Here is a 24,108-nt window from a genome sequence, read left to right as displayed (position 1 = left end):
CATAGTACAGGATTTTCGAGGCTGTGAATCTTTATTGGAGCAGAAAGCCTCATCTTTTCTCCGCTTCAGCTGGTAGTTTCGAACTGCTTATCACTATTATATATAAGTCCTGTAATATTTATATTTTACAAAATTATCTCGGAATTTGGGATTTTTTTATTGCAGTAAATCCTCTGAAGTGAAATTACAAAGGCAAGATATTTATATGCATAGACAATATGAGTATCCATTTTCAGACACACCTGACAGCTCTAAATATTGAAAAGCAACTGTTTCTTCAGTAGGCAAATTGTTTTAAATTGCTTTCATTGGGTTGACTTAAATCCATTCTAGAGTACATAAAGGTTGAAATAAATTGAATGAAACTATTTTATTGTCTGTATAAAGTGAAAACCTTACTTTTTAAAAATTATATTGCTTATTTGAATTTTCTGATATCCACTTCTGTGTCTCTTTTAGTTTTACTGGAGATTCTAAACATGCCTCAAGCATGCGCTATGTGGAAACGCAGTCAATGCAGATAGGAGCATCCTATATGATTCAGTTCAGTTTGGTGATGGGATGTGGTCAGAAATACACTCCACACATGGACAACCAGGTGAAACTGGAATACTCAACCAACCACGGCCTAACTTGGCACCTTGTTCAAGAAGTAAGTGAAATTTCTCTAAAACTCTTAATGAGCACTATCATCCTCTTTACACAGGAAGTAAAGAAATTGCTGTTTTAAAATTTTAGACAGCAAAAAAAAGAAGGTACTGTTTGTAACTTAGAATTGACGTATGAGCGAAGTCAAGAACAGGTTACAAGAATACCACATCCTAAAAAAAAAAGAAAAAAGAATACCATATCCTTTCCTGTACAATGCTGAAAGAAATTGAAAAATAAAGAAATGGGAATAATTTCAAGACAGGATACTCTAGGGTAGTTTGTTTTGTTTTTGTTTTTTAATTAAATATTCTTTTCTCTTAACTCTCTTCCTCTATAAACATGTCTTTCTTTCTTCTTGCCACATAGCAGTTGACCATACTAAAAGAGTGGTTTCTCTTGTCTTAAGAAAAACTAAAAATAAATACATAGACTCATTTCTTAGAATAAAATGTGTGTGTGTGATGCATACATATGGGACTTCAAAAAGTTCCTGAAAAGATGAATTAAAAGCTACTGGAATTTTTCCATGAACTCTTTGAAGTCCCCTCAGACACACTTACGCACACACATAGAGGATTTGATGAATACGTAGCAAAGTCATAAATACCATAATGGTGGAATCATTTTAACAAATGCCAGTATTAGTAAAACAGATCAAAATATTAATCCTAATCCATTTTTGTTTTCACATGTAAGACTTAACCACACCAAACCCACTGCCATTGAGTCCATTCCAACCCCTAGCAATCCGCTATCAATACACATATATAGTTTCCAAGACTGTCAGTCTTTAAGGGAACAGACAGCCTCATCTTTCTCCTGTGGAGCAACTGGTGGGTTTGAACCACCAACGTTGCTGTTCAAACAGCTTTGCAGTCTGGCGCATTAACCCACAGCGCCACACCAGGACTCCACATCACCATTAGGAGACTTTAATTTCATGGTGGCATCTAATGTACTATTGTTTTCCAAATATTTTAGCTTCATAGAAGGAAAATCGTGGATTGTTCCATATTGTAAGTGACTAAAGTTGATAGAGATTTCTCTAAAGTCTTTTTCATTTATGGTGGGTGGCTAAATGTGGTGACCCTGGACGAGCCTGATTTTGCCTGACTCTCTTTTAGAAATGCCTTCCAAGTATGCCCAGTTGTCAGGAATTTACCTCAGCAAGTATTTACCATGCCAGTGAATTCATGGAGTGGAGAAGAGTCACAGTACTGCTTCCCCAGAAAACTTGGTGAGAGAGAATGTTTCGATATGCCTGTTGCTTTAACTTTTACTGTCTCTAGTACCATGACTTGAATAAAAGATGAGTTAAACACAATGGCAAAAGGTTTATTATTTTTTTTTTATCAAAAGACCTGTATCTTTCTTTTATAACCAAGATTTGTGAAAAATTGAGTTAATATGGAAATTTAACTTCAGTTCTCGCCGAGCTTCTTCTGACTTACCCTTGCCTACCTTTTTGTTTTTATGGGAGAATTCAATGATTCTGTTTGTCTAGATTTTGACATACAAAAGGGCATGACACCGAAATTTTTTCAATCCCATCTCAAGACAGTTTTGTTTGCAATGCTGTTGTCTTGCTGTAGAACCTTAGTTTTTATGTCAAAAGTATAATATCTATTCTGTTTTTCTTTGCTTTGATTTCTTCAGAAATGATTTTTTTTTTAAATATTCCTCAGGAAGCAGAGGCCTCAGTTAACTAAAGATAAATTTAGACATTTGATAGATAAAAGCACCTTACCCCTTCCTCCTCCCCCCTCCAAATAGGACCTTGTTATTGTGTTTGATTGATTCGGCTGGCCACTATGTGAGGAAAGAGTTAGGGGAAAGAGTGAAGACAGGGAAACAAGTTGGGAGGCTGATGCCATAGTCTAGACAATAGATGTTGGTGGCTTGGGGTATTGTTGTGCAGAGGAGATGGCAATCATTTGTGAAGTATATTCTCAACCACATAGGGCTTACTGATTGTTTAAATGTGTTCTTTGGGAGAAAGGGAAGATTAAAAAATGATTTCTAAATTCTGTGTCTGAAAACTGGTTGGATGGTAGTGCCACTGACTGAGATGAGGAAGGCTCGTGGAGGAGTGTTTGGAGGCAGGGAATTAGGAATTCCGTATTTTGTGATGTGAAGTTTGAGTTAATTATCTACCCATACAGAAATGTCTCGAACGCAGATGGACTTTGAGACCTGAGTTAGGAGCTATGGATTGTATTTAAAGCCCTGGGACAAATTGAACTCACCCAGAAAGAGTTTGGGATTACAAATTTGAAGACTCGCATTCTCAGTGTAGTCCTACCAGTAGTTAATTAGCTACATGGTTTTGACAGTTCACAGCCTCTTCAAGCCTATTTCCTTCTGAGTATACTGAAGAGGTTTAAGTAGATCATCTTAAATATCCTCCATAGTTCAAGAATTTGATCTCTGATCTGTGCAGATGAAAATCTCTAAGAGACAAGAATTTAATTTTTCTGTATACCTGCCTTCCAAGAACTTATTGGTAAAAGATAAAATTATTCAATAAATTGTTCTGAGGTGGTTTTCTATGACAGACTCTACCAAAACCACTGGCTACCAAAACCACTGGCTACATAACAACCTAGAATGCTTTTTACAAATCCTTTGGTAGAATATTGAGTTACTGCATTATGTAAGAATTCCTTCTTGTTATTTCTAAGGATGCATCATTATGTCATTTGGAATAAAATGCTTGAAATTTGATTTCCACAGACTTTTCATAACCAACTGTGAGTCATTTCCTACTCTACTAATGCTTTGTATAACAAGTTGCTACTTTCTCTAACATCCTATTTTTATGTCCACTGCTGGGAATAAGATCAGGACTTTAATTTTAATTACATTCCTAGCATATGTGATCAAGATTATGTAAAACAACACTCCAAACATTCTATACCACACTGGGTATAGACTTACTGAGTTTGTTCACCATTATTTCACCACCAAATATATTCTCCTGGTTATTTAAATATTATGAGTTTGTATTCATTAACATGTAATGTACAATTTGGAAATTGTTATAGCAAGATAAATATTGATAGTTTTATTCCCAGAAATATTACTAACTCCTATTTCTCTTTATTGTAGTTTAAATTATATCCAAGGACTGTACTTGTTTAAAAAAAAAGTCTTTTCAGGTTATTTTAGACTCAAATTTATTTTTGTTAGTGTTAGTTCTTAGTTTAAAACATACCACAACAAATTTGAGAGTTTCAGTATAATCACAAATATCAGTTCTTATTAGTGTTAGACATCTAAGAGGAAACAAGTTGACCCTTAATGTTCTTTATCTCCAACATAGTACCTTCCAAGTAGCAGGTATGCCTATTCATTGTTGAGAAATTAACTTGAATTTATATTTATTTGTGCTACAGTGAACTATAGAGATGTTTTAATAAAAATTATCTCTTTCATAAACAGAAAAAAATCTACCCAGTTATTTTTTCCCATGCTTCTCCAAATTTCCTTTAAAGCCTGGAAAAGAAAATGAAAATATTTTTTAAAAACAAGCAGTCTAGTAGGATATTTATTTTGACATTCCTATGACTAATACATAAACTAAACATTATTGCAATTTAAAAAAAATATGTTCATCTGGTTATTGGTACTGTTATTTATAATGCTTAAGATCTCTGCTCTCTAGATAAAGTACATGTATTCTTCTTGGCATTCTTGGTAACTTTATCACTTATGTTTGTTTCAAACTTTTGCAAATGTCATTGTTTTTGCAAGGATTTGGGAAAAGAGAGTAGTTTAGTTTGAAGCAGTATTCATTGTTGGAAAATCATTTCTACTGTTCTGTTTATATTCCCACACAAGCAGCTATAAATTGAATGCATACAAGTCAATGTGATCCCTGCATTGTCAAAAATCTGTTAACTTTGGGAACTGCATTGGCTTAGGACAACTTAGAGTAGGAATATTGAAAGCCTGCACCTGCTCAAAGAAATTATATTGTATATGAACTGAGCATTTGTTACCCAATGAAAATTAATTTTGTTTTTATGAGAGACATTTACATAAGAACAGGGTCTAATGAGACCCAAACAGCTGTCAGTTGCTGACTTCATAAACAAATCAACACCTAATGACTGAATGAGTTTCAGAATAATTGGGTAAATATAATTACAGTAACTCTGAAGGTGGAAAATACAATTTCATCAGCCTTCATTTACCTTGATTCTTCAGGTTACCTAACTATCAAGAGATGACTCCTGAAGTTTATATTGAGGGAAGAACCAAATAAAGAAAAGACTGTTAAGTTTTGTTACCTCTGGGATTCCATAGAGTTTTAAATGAAAGTCATTTTCATATCATGACCTACACCACAGAATAGTACTCCCCAACTCTCAGACTAAATCAATGTGGTTTTCCTCCAAAGAGTATATTGTTTTAAGAGAGACAGAATAAGACAGAGGAAGAATTGGCAAATGAAATCTTTGTGTTGAGGGCGACATTTAGCAGTAATGCAGCTGTGGATCAGGGAGATCCCACCTTGTATTCTCACGTGTGCCCAGCTGGAGATTGTTCAATCTGACTTATCTTGTTGCTCAATAAACATGTTACCAATATCCAGCCTCATTTTCCTTCCATCCAGCACATTAGACTGTAGATTATTGTTTCAAATTGAGTCACCCATTTACAATTTTTAAGGATAGCTATTTATCAAGAGTTTATATGTTACATACACTTAAGGATTCATGTACTTAGAAAAAGAATTTAGACCCACAATTTAAAAGCAAAAAGAATTTAGAATGTGTCTGCATGTGACTATTTAGAAACATAAATAAATTGGGAAATACTAGAACAGCTTTCTGAAAAACTCCAAGTTCCATTTTAAAGTTGAAAGTATCAAAACTTCAAAATTATATACAGGTTTTTATTTGAATTTATAACTACAAAAACAACAACAAGAACAACAACCAGTCACCTTAGACAACACACTGCCAGAGGACCCATTAATGTAAGCGCTGGACAGGACCTTAAAGGTCAGTTTGCCTGATCCTTTTATTTGAGAGGCGAGGAACTTGTATTTCCTGGGCTGACATTTCTCACTGTTGGTCACACAGTGGGTAAGTTGCAGAGGCAAGGTCCCGAAGGTTAGAGGAGATTTCTCCTAGCACCTTCTTTCTTCCGTTACCTACAGATAGCAGACACGGGTGCTTCTTTTGTAGCCTTTTCATCAACTCATTCTTTTAGCAAGTTTTTGTTGAGCAAGGATTAAGACAATAGATAACTGTTCCCAAAAGAGTTCATGATCTAGTTACCTGTGTCTCTAGACTTGCCTCAGATTGTGCTCAGTCTGAAAAGAACATGATTAAGTCTCTTTTTCATGACACTCATGATAAGCTTCTTATTTACTTCTCTTCTGTAGAGCTCAGTGATCTAATATTCCAAATCTCCTATGGAGCTGTTGGTTGGTGGGTTCAAACTGCTGACATTTTGATTAGCAGCCAAGTGTTCAGCCACTGTAAACCAGGGCTCCTTCCATTTCTTCTTGGGACTATGAAAATTGTGGTGATGGTTTGATTACAAATATAAGCCATTCCATAGAGGAGACGGGTCTGTCCCATTATGCATACCATGAGGAACACTGCTATGTAGCAAACCTGTGTCTACTGGCTACACCTCAGTGAATCCTGGAATTATCCTACTAGGAATGAAAATGCAACCTATTAGCCACAGATCGTTGGTAAAATAAACAATAAGTGCTTATCTGGATTTAAACAGTGTGTCATGCACTTATGGAGTACTTAATATGTGGATAACTGATGCAGTAGACTGCAAATATGTATGTGATAGTGGGCTTGTTGTTGTTGCTAAGTGTCAGTGAGTTGCTTCTGACCCATGGTAACCTTGATAGGGTTTCCGAGGAGCAGCTTGTGAACTTGAACCACCAATCTTGCAGTTCAGACGGCTTTGAAGTCTGGGGCATTAACCCTCAGCACCATACCAGGACTCCGATAGTGAGCTTAGGGACAGTTTAATCAATGGAACTAAGCAGACACATTAATTCTAAACAAATCATTTTCTTTTTGCACCTTGGCCAAAAAGAACTAATTACAAATCCCAGAAACTTTGTAAAAGTGAAAAATAAGGTGTAATTTTTTTTTTTAATGATTTGTTTATGGTGGCCAGTGAATGGAAGCTGCTCTGACATTGCTCTCAAAATATATTCATAAGAAAAAAAAAAAAAAAAATATATATATATATTCATAAGATGTCATAGTTTAGATGAGTTGAGTCTCTAAGTGTAATGAACTGCGTAACTTTTTGTCTTCACTTAACATCACCATGTCCATAAAGCGCAAGTAACTTAATGTTTCAGAAATAATCATAATTTGGCTTCTAGATGTTCTTACTTGTAAATAGGATGGTGGTATGTCCCTTTAACCCTAAAATAATACGTCCAAACAAAATTTTTTGTTGTGTATTTTGAACTAATTGAAAGTCTTTCTTCCTATAACTATGGGTGTATTTATTGCAACAACTTGTATAGCTCTATGTTAAACATTTGCATTTTCATCTGTGCAAGAAAGGGTCATTTGAGTAGATATCTTTATCTTTAAAATAACATTTATTTCCTTTTCTGGCATCAAATATGTGTGCAACAAAAATCTGATACTTTGTTTTCCTTTAGAATTTATCTACATTAAGATTGAAATATATACAATATAGGTAATATAGATTTCTTTTTAACTTGCTTTCATGATAAAATTGTTGAAGTTCACAGTAACCCAATGCAAATTATACTAAAGAAAGATAATTGTCAGTTCAGTGAAAGTTTCAGAAATTTTGTTATGCAAATGATTTTGAACTTTGGCATTCTTTGTCTATACCAGCAGCCCCTGGGTTACAAGCATCAGAATTATGGACAATCTTTACTTGCTCTTTAATGGTATAGAAATTTGCCCTCACTTTGAAACGACTGAACCATCCCTTGTTGTTGTTAGTGCCATCAAGTTTAACCCCATATAAGGTTTCGGAGAAGCAGCTGGTGAGTTTGGACCACTGACTTTATGGTTCAAACTGACCTTGGGGTCTACTGCATTGTCCTACAGCGCCACACCAGCACGCTGAACCACCCCCTACTCACAATCAATTCTTCGTCACAATCATTTTCAGTTGTTGCATGTGCACCTTTTAAATCATTGAAAAGGTTTGCGTGCGCCCTTACACACAAACAAGGCTAAATAAGAACCATGTACACCTGCTCTGACTCGCCTACAAATTCTTAAAGACAAAGTTAGGAATGGATCTCATTGGTACCCTAGGGACTGCCCATAACATCATGTTGTTGTTAGGTGCCATTGAGTTAGTTCTGACACATAGTTACCCTACATAGCATTTCTGAGGAGCAGCTGGTGGATTTGAACCACTGACCTTGAGGTTAGCAGTCCAGTGCTTATCCTGCAACAGCATACCAGGACTTCCATAACATCACATACCAGATGAAAAAAAAACAAAAACAAAAAAAAAAACTTTTGTTTTGTTTTGTTTTTTACTATTTTAACCTGTTTTTAGGTCTAGTGCCACCCGCTTCCGTTGGAGTCAGAGCTATTACACAGCCCAAGATGAGTGGGCATTGGACAGCATTTACATTGGGCAGCAGTGTCCAAACATGTGCAGCGGGCATGGCTGGTGTGACCACGGGATATGCAGGTACATGCTTCTGGGAAGTGTGGGATCTGGTCCCTACCTCCCAGGACTTAGGCTTATAGAGCTCCCATAGCAGTTGTGGGCAGAAGTCTATTAAAGGAATGCTAAATATTGAAACAGCCAAAAGAAAATTATCCTCCTTTCCTTTTCTTATTTTAGGTGTGAAAGGTACTGTTACATTTCAATTAATACAAAGCCACCTATTCCAAATCTCAGTATCTAACCTTAAGAGAAGACCTGCTGGGTTTAAATGTCAGAGTTTATTAATTAACCCCCAAGTCGTCTTTGATAGTTAAGCAGCCTTGCTCCCCCTTCCCTTCCCCACACAGTCTTAAAGCAGTAGTCAAAATAGCTGCTACACGTTCTCCTACACCACTTCCCCAGAAGTTCAAGGTTGTCTGCACGGGGAGATGGTGATTATCACTAATGAGGATGAGATAGGAACACGCTTGAATGTTTAAAGGCTCTAAAGGAGAAGTCATTTCATCAGAATGAGGTGCTGTAAAATATGGGCAGAGTTGCATATTGGTTGAGTAGACAAACATTTATCTGTGACATGTTAAGGTAACAGGAAATTCTTATTATCCCCTCCCTCCTTGCTCTCACATACAAACATATTCCATATCTTTTTTATTTACTATGGATGCCTTCATGATACCCTTCGCATTCTTTCATTTAAGAAAGGATTCTGTTTATTTGTAATGAGGAACTGAAGGCATTGATATCACGTACACAGATTAAAACTGTAGACAAAATCTAGTGGGAAATGTCAGACCTGCCTGAGATGAGACAAGGCAGTGTTATCAGATGGTCTTTGCCATAACAGATCATTCATGTGGCCCTGCTCTCTCCTAGATGTGACCAGGGATACCAAGGCACCGAATGCCACCCCGAAGCAGTTCTCCCTTCCACAATTATGTCAGATTTTGAGAACCAGAATGGTTGGGAGTCTGACTGGCAAGAAGTTATTGGGGGAGAAATTGTAAAACCCGAACAAGGATGTGGGGTCATCTCTTCCGGATCCTCTCTGTACTTCAGCAAGGTATGATTAAGGCGATTGGGAAACGACTGATCAGAGACTATGAATGTTTTCACAGGTGGCTTAGTTATGGAGTAGTCATACTCAGTAAGGGTGAAAACTAGGAAGTGGTCTTCTGTCTTTCCAGCTAGTGCCAGCCAGGTTTCTGTCCTGAGGGCTAGTCTCTGGATACACTCTTCCAAGAGATGGCAGAGTTGAGCAGATCCAATTCTCTTACCTGGTCAGTGGGTCTGACCTAATTATTGGCACGACATTTTAGAATGTGAGTGTTACATTGGGACGGTAGCTGCCAATTAATTCAGAGGCAAATGGGAATATCCTACTCTACAGCATGTAACAGATACATAGAGGCGGGTTATATACTATAGGAATGATATGGTGTCAAATCTGGGCAGAAATCCAAGACAAGTTAATTAATGCAAATGTAAAAATAGATACAGATTTTGTTGTGATGCAGGTGCAGAACAAAGAATCAGCAAGTAAACAAGATAGAGAATAATTAAAGAAAAAAAAAATCAAGGGTAGATTCAATTTAGTGCTATTTCTTAGCCATTGGCATTTACGGTATCTTGGTCATGATTTTTATTAGTAAGATTTGGATACACTGTTTAATTGTGAACAAATGGCAAGATTATGCCTCCTATTAGCATCCTTTTTTTTTTTTAAAGAGTATGTTGTTGTTTTTGTTATGTGCCATGGAGTCGGTTCCAACTCATAGCGACACTGTACAGGGTTTCTGAGGCTCTAAATCTTTACGGGAGCAGAAAGCCTCCTCTTTCTCCCACGGAACACCTGGTAGTTTCAAACTGCTGACCTCGCAGTTCACAGCCCAATTCATAACCACTATGCTACCAGAGTACTCCAAAAATGTGTGTCATTTGCTTATACCAATAAACATCTGAGCACCTATGTGTGCATGTATGCATACATACATATACATACACACACAGGCAATTTTAACATAAACATATAAAGGGTATAGTTTACATATCACTGTCTTTTCTGTTTAATTCAAGATAATCTGATCTCTTGAGTCAGACTACTGAAGTATGCATAGGTGCTCCAAATCACATTAATTAGTTCGCCTTGCAAAGTGATGATACCTCGCTGTATCTGTTTCCTTAACTATAAAGTGAGGTGTTGGAAGGATTAAATGAGGTAATGGAGATAAAATCTAAATAATCATATTTGGCACATGGAAAGAGCTCAATAACTGAGCCCTGGTGTGGCACTGTGGGTTAATGCGCTAGACTGCAAAGTTGGTTTGAACCACTAGGTTGGTGGTCCAAGCTCGCCAGCTGCTCCTCGGAAACCCTATACAGGGTCGTTATAAGTTGGAACCTACTTGACAGCACTTAAAAACATTATAATTATAGTCTAAGAGAATAATTTTCACAGGGGTACTTTTTAATATTTCCATATATGTGCCCTAAGGAGCTCTGGTATTGTAGTGGTTATGAGTCAGGCTGCCAACCTCAAGGTCGGCAGTTTGAAACTACCAGTGGTTCCTCGGGAGAAAGATGAGGCTTTCTGCTCCCGTAAATATTTACAGCCTCGGAAACCCTGTGCAGGGTCACTATGAGTCAGAACCAACTCTACGGTACTTAACAACAACAATATGTGCCATGCCATATAAAATTACCATTTCCTAGTAAAAAATCATTCTCTTCACTTCCAAAGTCAAATTCAACTTTCCCTGTAAGTTTTTGTTAGAAATAGCTGAGGGTCTTTTTTTTTTTAAGAACTTTACATGCATTTTTTTAAGCTTCAATTATGAATTAAGTGATAGTTCACGTTGTAGAAAATCGGTTCTGCACTCAACCAAATGTATTTTGTTTCATTGCAATGATTACAGTCTCCTCCATGCACCATCAGCTGTATTTGCCTCTATTCCCTCTTCTTTTTTTTTTTTTATGTACACAAAAACACCCAGGAATATATAATCATTTAAACAACCAAAGGCCACATTTTGTGACCCAGTGTCCTGCCCACCAACACTCAGCCCTTCTCTTTCCATGAGTCTAGAGTCCTCAGCTGCTCTATCTCTACATGCCATCACCTCTGCCTCCATCTCTGCCTCCATCACTGCTTCTCTGATTAGGATCTCATGTTCCACTCTTGCTCTTCCCCCTTGATGATCCTGGGGTCCTCTGTTCCTGGAATGCAAGATTAACTCCTCTCCCCTTTTTGTTACACAACTTCTACTTTTACAGTTGTGTCAATCACAATTAGTCATGATAACAGGTACTGAAAATTGAATTTAAAACATCCTATCCCCATCTTCTTTCACCATACCCATCTAGACAAAAGGAAAATTATTCAATGGGGATTCTACCTTCTGCTGCTCACTCTGAAACTAAACTCCCTCTTCAAAACTTGTAAAGCCAGCCGCATCATGCCTTTATAGCCCCACCTCACCCCATTTTAGGTAGCCAGTGTCTACCTGTGATAAGTTGCTTGTCCTTATCAACCCTGTATACTGAGGGGATAGGATTGCTACTTGCTGTGATGAGTCCTTCCCTCTCAGTCGGTACTTAGTGCTGGTTCAATTTTTTTTTTAAACCTTTTTTTTTTTTTCATATATTACTGAGCTCTCTTTTGAATCTTAAGAGGGAGGATCTTGTTTGGTTCTTGTAACCAAAACACTGACCTCAGAGATATCTAGCACCAGGAACTCAAATGGTCACAGAACTTTCTCCCTGATGGTAAATCTCTTTTCAGCTAGTAGTCACTGTGGAATTAGAGCCATGGCCACAGAAGTTTGTATTTAAGAAAGAAAGAAAAAGAAAGACTTTCTAAACAACATCATTGCAAAATTTGTGGAAGGTTTCAGATTGACCAGTCGCTACAGGTCAGAATCAACTCAATGGCACTTAACAATAGTAACATCCACCAAGCCTAATTTTTCTGGGGAAACAAAGCAACATCCTTGGTGTGAAGTGCTGTTGCATCTATTATTAGACACTGGTCATTTCCTCTCATGGATTTCCTCAGCCATGCCTCTAGTCCAGGGATTCATGAGGGCTTAGTTTTGTGAAGATAGGGAATTTTGCCTGTCCTGCTTATTGCTCTATCCCCAGTACTTAAAATAAGAGTTGGTATGCTGTTGTTACTGTTGTTGTTGTTAGGTACCACTGCCCAGTCCTGTGCCATTTTCACAACAGTTGTTAAACTTGAGCATATTGCTTCTGCTGTGCTGCCAAGCTATCTCATCGGGATCTTCTTCTTTTTCAATGATCCTTCACTTTAGCAAGCATGATATCCTTCTCCAGGGATTTATCCCTCCTGATACTATATGTGAAGTATGGGAGACAAAGTTTCACCATCCTGAGCTCAACCAAGCATTTTGGATATAATTCTTCCAATACAGATTTATTTGTTCTTCTAACAGTCCATTAGGAGGACGTCCATCGGGTTGCATAGTGGCTACTAGTCGATTGCTAGCCTCCAAGTCAGCAGTCAGTCTGTGGGAGAAAGATGAGACTTTCTGCTCCGTATAGATTTACAGCTTCAAAAACCCTACACAGGGTCATTATAAGTCGTAACTGACTCCACGGCACACCACCTCCACCAGCAGTCCATGGTTCTTTTTAATATCTTCTCTAACACCATAATTCAAACACATCATTTCTTCTGCAGTCTATCACCAAGGCCATATTTTCCAACTACTGATCCTTCTTTGTTTCCAACCTTTGCATTCCAATCACCAATAATTATCAATACATCTTGATTGCATGCTTGATAAGTTTCAGACTGAAGAGGTTAGTAGAATTCTTCAATTTCATCATCACTTATGTTAGTGGTTGGTGCCTAAGTTTGAATCATAGCGATATTAGCTGATTTTCTTTGCAGCTGTATGAATATTATCCTATCACAGGCAACATTGTACTTCAGAGTAGATCTTGAAATGTTCTTTTTGATGATTAATGAGATGCCATTCCTCTTCAATTTGTCATTTCCTGCATAGTAAATCATATGATTGTCAGATTCAAAATGGCCCATACTAGGACATTTCAGCACACTAATGCCTAGGATATTGATCTTTATGCGTTCCATTTCATTTTTGACAACTTGCAATTCGGCATGTAGCAGACAACAGTTATTGTGAATGAATGAATAGATGAAACAACTTGTTCATGTGAGTCCCATCTTTTCTTCCATGCAGATCACCTGTACATTAAAAGCAAGCTTATAGCCTGTCATTTCCTTACTCAACTATTCTGGGTAGTCTTCAGTGCTGCTTCCCAAATTACGTAATTTACTTCCTTTATCCAAACATGAAGTGCTCCAATCAAGAAGGTGATATGCAGTTGCCGGCCTCCTTTGGGCTAAAATGCCTACCATGTGTCTTCAATCATCTCTTCAACCATCTACACCTTTCCACCATCCTGCTCAAATCCTGTTGTTCCAATGAAACTTCTTGGGACTTATGGCAAACTACACAAATCTCTCCTGTCTCTGAGTTTCATCTCACTTAAGTTCTTCACATATGTTTTATCATTGTTTAATTGGATTATTAGGTGACCCTTTAATATTGTATGCTACCAGTTGGTTTCCAGGTGACTTGAGGGCAAACACAGGGTCATACCTTTTCAACTTCTCCTGTAAAAGTGTGAAGAAAGAGTAACATTGGCTGTGATGGTTAAGGTTAGGTGACAATTTGACAAGTCATCGTTTCAGTGATTAGGCAGTTAAGTAATGTTATAATTTTCCGTTATGTAATGATGTAATCTGGCAACTATGCAATGATGAAGTCATCCATCATTTTGTGATCTAATATTGTCATTCTCCATTTGTGCATAATGACACTTTCACCTAACAACCTGGTCTTTGGAATATAACCATGTCAGTAAGTGAGGAGAACAATGTATTATGTCCTCACAGAGCCCAGCAGAAGGCAGACCCCAACTGACTGACCAGACCCTGGAGGAGTTCAGGTCAGGAAGGCATATGGTGTGCTAAGCATGAGGCCCATCAAAAAATACTCTTGAGACTATAGATTGAAAAACGAATAAATGATCAAGTAGCCAAATGGAACACAGCAAGAAATCAGGACTTAATATGTAGCTCTCAGTTGCCATGGCATATAGACACACCTGTTCGTATCATGGATCTGTGAACCCTTTCTTGCTTGTTTTCCCAACACATTGGTGGTATATCTGCCAGGAATTAATTCACTTGACTAGCTAAATAATTTTTTTTAATAACAAAACTTTTTAAAGAACAGATCAGTCTATTATTTGTTTTCCAGTGGCATTTTGACTAATTAAAGATGACTTTAATGAGAAGTAAAAGGTATGGTTCACGAAGTGTTTTACAAGTGTAAGTGTTACCTGTTAAAACTTGTTTTATTTTAACTAAACCCTTAAAGCAGTGAACTATTTAAAAATAGAACTTTGAGAAAACATGGAGAATATTTTTCACACTCCAGGAGTGATAGGATATGCAACTATTAACTCCAACACACATGGGCACACACATTGTTATGTGTTTATGAGTCTTCACATTCATAATAAGTATATTGATCAAGAACTTCAAAGCATATCTAAATTCTAAATTCTGACAAAAAATTTGCATGAGCCATTTCACTGGTTTTTGTGTGTGTGTGTGTTTTTCTGTCTTTAAGCAATGTTTCATATTTCACGTCACTGAACAAAAGAAAATAATTTGTGCTGTTCTCTAAGGAAAAGAAAACACTCTTAGTGCCAAACTAAGCATTTGTGTGATATTTTCCATCACTTATAAAAATCCGACAAAACACTTTAAAAAACCGTAATCTCTCCTGGAAAAACAACATTGCTCTGAATTTCACAATAGACCAATCATTCCAACCACCTAATTGTGATAATTAGATTTTTATAATTCTCTTCACCTTAGATCTTTCTCCTTCTGTCTCATTTCCACATGCCAAGTTTCTCATAGAACTTTGCTAAATTGGAATTAAGTTACTAAGTACTGTTGTTACATCAGGAGTTTCTTTTAAAAAAAAAAAAAAGAGTTCTGTCTCAGAGTTAGGTTTATTTCTCGTTTAACTGGCATGTTCAATGTTTGGAATCTCTTAATTGGCTTTAAATTGATCCATAACAGTATACTTTTTAAATTAATCCCAAGTATTTCTCACAAGACTTCTAATAACGGGAACTCTTTTTTAATTAACTTAATAGATTAGAAGAGGGTTTGAATTATAAACGAGAGAGGTGTTTTTCTCTATACTATATACTGTTGTTGTTGTTGTTGTCAAGTGCCTTGGAGTTGGTTCCAATCCATAGCGACTCTATATAGGGTTTCCAAGGAGCAACTCATGAGCTTGAACTACCAACCTTATGGTTCAAAACAACTTTGCAGTCCAATGCATTAGCCCACAGCGCCACACCAGAACTCCATGCTATGTATACTAGCTCAGATTTTCTCTCCCACTATTTGCTGAACTCCTTGGGAGCTCTCTGAGAAGCCCATGGATTAGCTTTGACAGAATCTGTTTGGGTAGAAGAATCTCATGAACAAGTCTTTTATTCTGTCCTGTTAGCATGACGTCATTTAAACACAATAGGAACAATGACAAGCCATGTCAATTTGTACCTAACACCTCACAACAGGACTGTGAAATGCAAGGGACACACTAAGGAGAGGAAGCATATGGCTAAATTTGAGGGCATTTTTAACACTTAAAGACATAAAAGGGCTCTTGGTGTGGCCTTGTAGGATAAGCACCAGATTGTGAGCCACAAGGTCAGTGTTTCAAACCCACTAACTGTACCTGTGAAGAGTCACTGAGTCGGCATCAACTCAAAAGCACTTAACAACAACAAAGACACAAAAAGGCCATTTAGTGGTTGGTGACAGGGGGATGGAGGTGGGGGGTATATTAAAATAGTTCTTCCTAATCTCTCTAGTTTGAGAAGGAACAAAAGAGTCATTGAGTCAGAGAGACTGAGACTCCTGTACTACTCTCATTTTGCCAGGGACTTTCCACCTTGCCTGTTTACTTTGGTCACCACAGTAGAGGTGTGTCAGGGGCATTATCTCTGGAGAGAATGATTCTCAGGAAGGCATCCATGTATGTGCTAGGCAAGTTGCAAGCAATGCATTGTTTCATCTGATTGTTCAAACACCGTATGAGTAAGATGTTACAAGCCATATTGTGCCCTTGAGGAAAATAAAAGCAAGGAAAGTTCACATAGCTAATGAACAGTATAAACAGTGGGCTGAGATTCATACCCCTCTCTGTTTTCAGATCACATGGTCTTTGTTTTCTGTTATCCTGTCTGGAAGAAATTTATAAAGCAAGGAAGGATTAGGACTGCTATAATTAAAATTCATTTTTCTTCATCTTTAAAGACTTTCAAATGCTCTTTGGTAAAATTAGCAATTCCCAAGGGTTTCATTACTGAATCTGGAAATTAGTCCTGTAGAGACTAATCAAATGGGCCTAGGAATAGTTACCATAACCACAGCAGAGACAACTAAAAGGTATAACTTTCTTCTCTTAACTAAACAGGGGTATAACCTTCTCCACTTAGTGATAGGACGTGTGTATAAAATTAAAACTGAAGCAACAAAATGCAAAAGGCTCCCAGTTGAATCTGTGGTTTTTCTGTCTTTTGGAAAGGCTGGGAAAAGACAGTTGGTAAGCTGGGATCTGGATACTTCTTGGGTGGACTTTGTCCAGTTCTACATCCAGATAGGCGGAGAGAGCGCTACATGCAACAAGCCCGACAGCAGAGAGGAAGGCGTCCTCCTTCAGTATAGCAACAATGGCGGCATCCAGTGGTACCTCCTGGCAGAGATGTACTTCTCAGACTTCAGCAAACCCAGGTAACCACCCTCCCCCTGGACCCTCCAGTGGTTCCCAGGAATGGTAAAGATATAAGGAAGAAGCTAAGGTGTAGGTAAAGCTTTATACATACATTTTCATCACAGAATTACTTAACATTTTGTGTTGTTGTTGAGTGCCATCAAGTCGATTCCGACTCATTAGTGATCCTGTATAGGGTTATTGAAGAGTAGCTGGTGGGTTTGAGCTGCCAACCTTGTGATTGGAAGTCCAGTGCTGATCTGCAGCACCACACCACCATAGTGGAAGATTAAATAATACTACAGGTTTCCCCTACTATCCGACAGTAGAGCATTCCTGTGAAACTTTTCATAAGCAAAAATGTCATAAAGCGAAAAAGCAATTATCCTTCATTTATATGGGAACAATTTTATAGCGCTCACAGTTCCAAAAGATAGCCTATCAAATCATACCAAATAACATATACAACCTAAACTAACACTAACAGAGAGTGTTGAAAGCTCTGGTGGCAGCAGGTGCTGATGTGGTGCCTAAGAAAGGACCTGGCAATCTCACTGTGGCTGCTCAAAGTCTGCTCTACCTCTTTAAAGGCTTGCTGAAAAACTAATGCTGACCACTAGTTTTAATTTTCACCTTTTTCTCATAAAAGTGGAAATCCTCTTTGGATTTCTTTCAGCCAGGGAAAGCAGATAATAATGCATGTCTTCTGTAAAATCAAAGTGGTATAAAACCAACTTTCAAAAGGTGAGGGATACATGTATGTTCCTGTAATAAAAAATTACATCAACATTAAAATCATCTTAAAAATTCTTATGACAGGAGACTACACATGTAATATATTAAGTTTTCAAGTGTAGGCGCCAAGTTGTATTTGTAAATGACTGTGTAGGATGAACCCTCGATTGAGAACCATAAGGTTGGTAGTTCAAGCCCACCAACCACTCTGTGGGAGGAAAATGAGGCTTTCTGCTCCTATAAAAGATTTGCAGCCTCAGAAACCCTATATAGGGTCACTATGAATTAGATCTGACTCCAGAGCACTCAACAACAACAACAAATATAAAAGATGACTGTTTTTAACTGAATAGCATATGCAGTATATGTTTTGGGCCAATCACACCCTCACCACATTATTTTCTGAGGCACCCTAAACTAATTTTGTTACTGCAACATGATATTCTTGAAATGTTAGCAGTTGCCAACAACTTGCAGTGGATTATAGATGATTTTTTTTTTCTGCTTAATGCATATTTGGAATCCTAGTGTAGCACTATAGGGTAAGTCCTGTACTGAAAGGTCGATTTGACCTGCAAGGTCAGCAGTTTAAATCCATCAAGCACTCCTCAGAAACACTGTACATGGTCACTATGAGTCGAAACCGACTCGACAACACCAAATAACAACAGCCATATGGATCTGGAGTCCTGAAATGGTGTTGTAGCATAAGCATTGGATGGCTAACTGCAAAGTCAGCGGTTCAAACCCCCAGCCATTCCTCTGAAAGCCCATACAGGGTTGCTATGAGTCAGAACCAACTGGACAGCACTTAACAACAACAAAAGATTTATGTTTTTCCACAATAAGCTAAGCAAGAATTGCTTTGAAAGTTTTTTTTTAATGTTTTAACATAATACAAAGCTTTTTAAAGAAATATTTCTTGAAAATGTTATGCTCGTTGTCACGGTAGTGAAAAGACACAGCTCAATGGATCAAACTCACCTTAAATAGTTTGCTTCTTCTCCAAGAGATATAGTTCCAAATGAAATTAAGATGAGCAGAACTACACTTGCTTACAGCTTTAAACTTCTTGCCTGATCTAATCCAAACTTAGAAATGTTTCAACAGTATGAAGAGATCAAATAAAACAAAATGTTTTCATGTTGTTCTCCTTGTTATTTAACAGGCTGCTAAGAAAAACACAGCTTGTCCTTCCCCAGCAGTAAATGATTTGCTTTCATGCAGATTCGTCTATCTGGAGCTTCCAGCAGCTGCCAAGACCCCTTGCACGAGGTTCCGATGGTGGCAGCCAGTGTTCTCAGGGGAGGACTATGACCAGTGGGCGGTGGATGACATCATCATTCTCTCTGAAAAGCAGAAGCAGATCATTCCGGTTGTCAACCCAACTTTACCCCAGGTAGTTCTCATCTATCTGAGCTCCAAGAAGACAGAGATTGTCAAAGTGGGTGGGATTTCATAAAGATTGCGTGTTTAACATCGAATGTGTAATAAAAGTTCTCTGTGTTTGCACTGGAGTTACTGGGTGGTGCAAACAGTTAATGTGCTGGACTGCTAACCGAAAATTGAAGGTTCAAGTCCATGTAGAAGTGCCTTGGAAGAAAGACCTGGCAATCTGCTTCTGAAAAAAAACAGCTGTTCTAAAAAACCCTGTTGAGTTCTGCTCTGACACATATGAGTCAGAATCAACTTTAGGACAACTGTTTGTGGGTTTCTTTTTATTTGTACTCATTTCTTTATTTGCTTCATATAAATGCTACTAGTTCACAAATTATTCAGACATAAAAATGATCATGAAATTTGGCCAGGTCATCAAGAAAAATCATTAGTCTTTATAAAATGACTAGATACCAGAGACAAAATATTGTCTGTATTAGAGGAGCTCTGGTAGCATAGTGGTTATGAATCAGGCTGCTAATATCAAGGTCGGAAGTTTGAAACTACCAGCTGTTCCGTGGGAGAAAGTTGAGGCTTTCTGTTCCCGTGAAGATCTGCAGCTTTGGAAACCCTGTTCAGGGTCACTATGAGTCAGAACCAACTCCACGGTACTTAACAACAACATTAAATCATTGGTTAAATAATAATAATTTTGGAGACTCCTATGTGTTTCTCTAGAAATGCAAACGTTGCATGAACTGGCATGTCAAAAACTGAAAATTCCTTTCTTGTGTTCAGAGCTATCAAATTCTTTCTGTGTTCTTTGTATTGTTTCTGTTAGAACTTTTATGAGAAGCCAGCTTTTGATTACCCTATGAACCAAATGAGTGTGTGGTTGATGCTAGCTAATGAAGGAATGGCTAAAAATGAAACCTTCTGTTCTATCACGCCGTCAGCCATGGTATTTGGAAAATCAGATGGGGACCGATTTGCAGTAACTCGAGATTTGACTCTGAAACCTGGATATGTGCTTCAATTCAAGGTATTTATACACAAACTTCTTCCCAGAGCAGGTTCAGAAGCAGAACATCTTCCAGACTGAAAACTTGAAAGTCACAAAGTGCACACATTTTTCATATTTTATTAAAGGAAAGACTCACTTCAACAAAAGCTCAACAGTCTTAAAATGGCAAAGGTTTTTTTGCCCGGGTCTTAAGGACTGGTCATGAGCCTCAGAGGTTGTGTCTGTGTCATATTGAAGTGCTCGTAGAATTCTATCAGAATTAAAAAGAAAGTTGACTTACAGGACTTCAATCTGGTTGTGAAAATGAATTCCAGGCTTCTGAGTAGTAATGGAGTTATTTTTAGCTTACATGGTTTTAGGACATAAGAATTATTTTGTGCTTTTGCTACAGGATTTTCTATTTTTTTTTTTTACTTTCAATTCAGTAAGTTTTCACTTCAGTTATCATTGTTCTCTTAAAAGTTAGATATTTGTCAGCACCATGATAACATGTCAACATATACAGCAAGTATTTATTCTGGCAAGCTCTTCTTTTAGACTCCTAATCAAAATTTCATTGTGCCAATTATAAAATCCCATTGGTGAACTCTTGGGTCGAAAGTAATGCAGTTTTAATGAACTAGCACAACTACATGGTCCTTACATAATGGCTGGATGCAGACACTAAATAATTTACAAATGGAATTACTAAAGAGATCACGTTTATAGACAGCTCTCTTCAAATAGAATTTTCACAGGTCTGTAAACACGGAAGTTAATCATAAATAATATGATTAATAAAACATTATCTCTCCCAAATATTGAAAAGGCAAACAGTGTTACATATATTTACCATAGTACATTTAAAAAAATATTATCCTTCCCTGTTTAGATTTTGATAGTAAACTACAATGAAGGAAAAACTCACCTGTAGTGGTATATGAGTCTATATTCCTCTACTGTGATACCATTTAAAAAGGTAACCAATAATATTACTCCTGAATTCTTTGCAGAATATTGTGCCATTATTCATCCAACACTTTTTCTACTTAATTAATCACAAAATCTTGATCGTGTAGGTGTTAAAGTCTAAAAGGTGGTATTTTTAAGTTTGAAAAACATTAATGTTGCAAGTACTTGAAAAAACATGAAGAATGCATAATGCTTAAGAAAAATCTAAATTCTCCCATCATGCCAGCAGAACTGCTGATTGTAACTAATACTACAGGTCATTCAGGGATTGATAATTAATATCTATCTGAAACCTGTAAAAATAATTTTTATTGTTCATTGTACAAAAATGCATAGTGGTGATATATTTTTTGACTGCTTTGCATGTCCACATTCTATGTGGTGCTGGTGGTTCTGTGCCGTGGAGTCGGTTCCGACTCTTAGTGACCCTGTATAGTGTTTCCAAGGCTATAAATCTTTGTGGGAGCAGAAAGCCTCATCTTTCTCCCACGGAATGGCTGATAGATTCGAACTGCTGACCTTGAGGTTAACAGCCTGACTCATAACCACTACACTACCAGAGTTCCTTACTAACAATGTATGGATGAGAAACATGGCCTGGACTCCCAAAGAGCTGAAAAACTAGTGAGTGAGTAAGAAAAGTTAACCATTATAATACAATCACAGGACTGCACATGAATAGAATTATAAATGTAGTCTCTAGATGCTATGGAACTACCCTGCATAGTTCCTGCTCGAGGAACTAAAAACAGATTTGTTGGTTGACTAAATGGATGGGTAAATAAGTGAATGGTGGTGGTTATGTGCCATGGAACCGGTTCCGACTCATAATGACCCTGTATGTAGAGTTTCCAAGACTGTAAATCTTTACAGAAGCAGAAAGCCTCATCTTTCTCCTGCAGAACCACCGGTAGTTTTCAACTGCTGTCCTTGAGGTTAACAGCGCAACTCATAACCACTTCACTACCAGAGCTCTGTAAATAAGTGAATAAACAAATGGATTAGAACTAGGACTCTCTGAAATGCAAAGATTTAGCCATTTGAAGAATGGGAAGGGAGTGGTCCCAGTTAGGGGGAACAGAATGTGCAAATACTTTTTTCGCGTAAATATATGAAAGTACAACTGAGAATGGTAAATTTGAAAAGTTTTGAATAAATTTTGAGCAGTTTTGCTGCAGAAGGGAGGCTAATTTCATGTCAGACCCAGGCCTGGTTTTAGAAGAATGATTCTGGCAACATTATGGGAGAAACTAAAATTCATTCATTCATTTTACAAATATTTCTGAAGCTCCTACTATGTGTGAGGCAGTGTTGTAGCCTCTGAAAATAAATAGGAACAGAGAGTGGACTAAGGGTTAGTGTAGTGAAGGGTTCACTATTAAAGTATCATTTAAGCTGAAACTTAATGAAAGAATCATGTTGCTGTGTGTAGAAGTGCATTGGAGGCACAAGGGAGGAAATGTGCGAATGCCTTGAAGTAGGGGTATGCTTGGTTAGGTTCAAGAAATCACAAGGCTGCTACCATGACCAGAGCAAAGAGAGTGAGCAAGAGGAAGACACAGAAAAAGTACGTCCGACTTTGACTCTTTAGTTGAGTAAAATGACATCAAAAGAGGGCCATGCTGTGGCTTAGGCTCTTGTGACTGTGTGGGGATATGCTGACAGGAGTGAGGGCAGAAACAGAGAACCTGGGTGACTTTGACAGTGGTTCCGATTAGCAAGGCTGGGAGCATGTGAAGCATCAGTGAGAAGGTTGGAGAGCTGTGAGCCTAGGCTCGTGGGAACAAGAACAGAAATGATCGACATGGTGATACAGTGTGAGAAATATTACCAATGTCACTGAATAATTTGTGTAGACATTGTTGAATAAGAACCTCTTTTGCTATGCATGCTTCTACAAAAAATATAATAAAGTATTATTTAAAGAGAGATAATGAGATAGAAAAACAGTCAGAAATGGTCAGGTTTGGGGATTTATTGTGACTAAAGTAAGGATCAGTAGTTAAACTGAAAGGTCAGAAAGCCAGATTACAGCATCAATGGGGGTCTCCAGGCAAAGGCGGATATGTTCTGGTAGCATAGTGGTTACTAGTCAGGCTGCTAACCTCAAGGTCACTGACTCGAATCTACTAGCCATCCCACAGGAGAAAGATGAGGCTTTCTGCTCCCATAAAGATTTACAGCCTTGGATACCCTATACAGGGTCACTATGAGTCAGAACCAACAGCAAATCACCACCACCATGGACAAGGATAAAGTTTATGGAATAATGGAATGAAAAGATAATGGGATTTCTCCATGAATTTTTTGAACCCCCCTCACAGATGGATCTGAGAGATGTTAACGAGGTATAGTAAACAAATTTTGGTAACCTATTCAGTGACTCCCCCATTTCTGGCTCTAATCATTTAAGTTGGAATTGTAAAAAAAAAAAAAAGGATGGATTGCTTTATGGAGGTAGATCATGAAACAGGTGTACATGTTTCAGCAGAGTTTACAAACCAGGCAGAAAAGGCTGGTGTTCCGTTTCTGAAAAGTAGTCAGGGAAAGCCCTCTTGATAGCAGTGGGATTTTTTTATATAGTCCTGGTGTATTGTTGTAGAATAAGCAAGGGATTGCTGCTAACTAGAAGTTTAGCAGTTCAAACCCCCCAGATGCTCCTTGGAAACCCTATACAGACAGGTCACTGAATCAAAACCAACTTGATGGCACTTAACAACAATAGTGCTAGAAGGTGGTTAGGACCAAACAAAAGCAGCTGCTATCAAGTCAGTTCTAACTCACAGAGACCCCATAGGACAGAGTGATGGTGGGAGTGACAGTGTGCCGTGGAGTCGGTTCTAACTCACAGAGACC

At 37.7% G+C, this 24,108-nt stretch overlaps 1 protein-coding gene across 2 annotated transcripts in view; it reads left to right on the top strand.

The window, feature by feature from the left end:
* RELN (reelin) overlaps nucleotides 1–24,108 on the top strand; it is a 646,525-nt gene that overhangs the window by 492,074 nt on the left and 130,343 nt on the right. For both annotated transcript variants that reach the window (XM_006834371.1, XM_006834372.1), the window contains exons 21-27: nucleotides 460–652; nucleotides 1,776–1,888; nucleotides 8,197–8,334; nucleotides 9,187–9,373; nucleotides 16,980–17,185; nucleotides 19,128–19,299; nucleotides 20,119–20,319. In XM_006834371.1, the coding sequence (XP_006834434.1) occupies nucleotides 460–652; nucleotides 1,776–1,888; nucleotides 8,197–8,334; nucleotides 9,187–9,373; nucleotides 16,980–17,185; nucleotides 19,128–19,299; nucleotides 20,119–20,319 (1,210 nt within the window). The remainder of the gene's footprint in view (nucleotides 1–459; nucleotides 653–1,775; nucleotides 1,889–8,196; nucleotides 8,335–9,186; nucleotides 9,374–16,979; nucleotides 17,186–19,127; nucleotides 19,300–20,118; nucleotides 20,320–24,108) is intronic.

This window comes from Chrysochloris asiatica, unplaced genomic scaffold, assembly GCF_000296735.1.
Source record: "Chrysochloris asiatica unplaced genomic scaffold, ChrAsi1.0 scaffold00010, whole genome shotgun sequence".
NCBI classification, from domain to species: domain Eukaryota; kingdom Metazoa; phylum Chordata; class Mammalia; order Afrosoricida; family Chrysochloridae; genus Chrysochloris; species Chrysochloris asiatica.
This window is presented reverse-complemented; position numbering and strand designations above follow the sequence as displayed.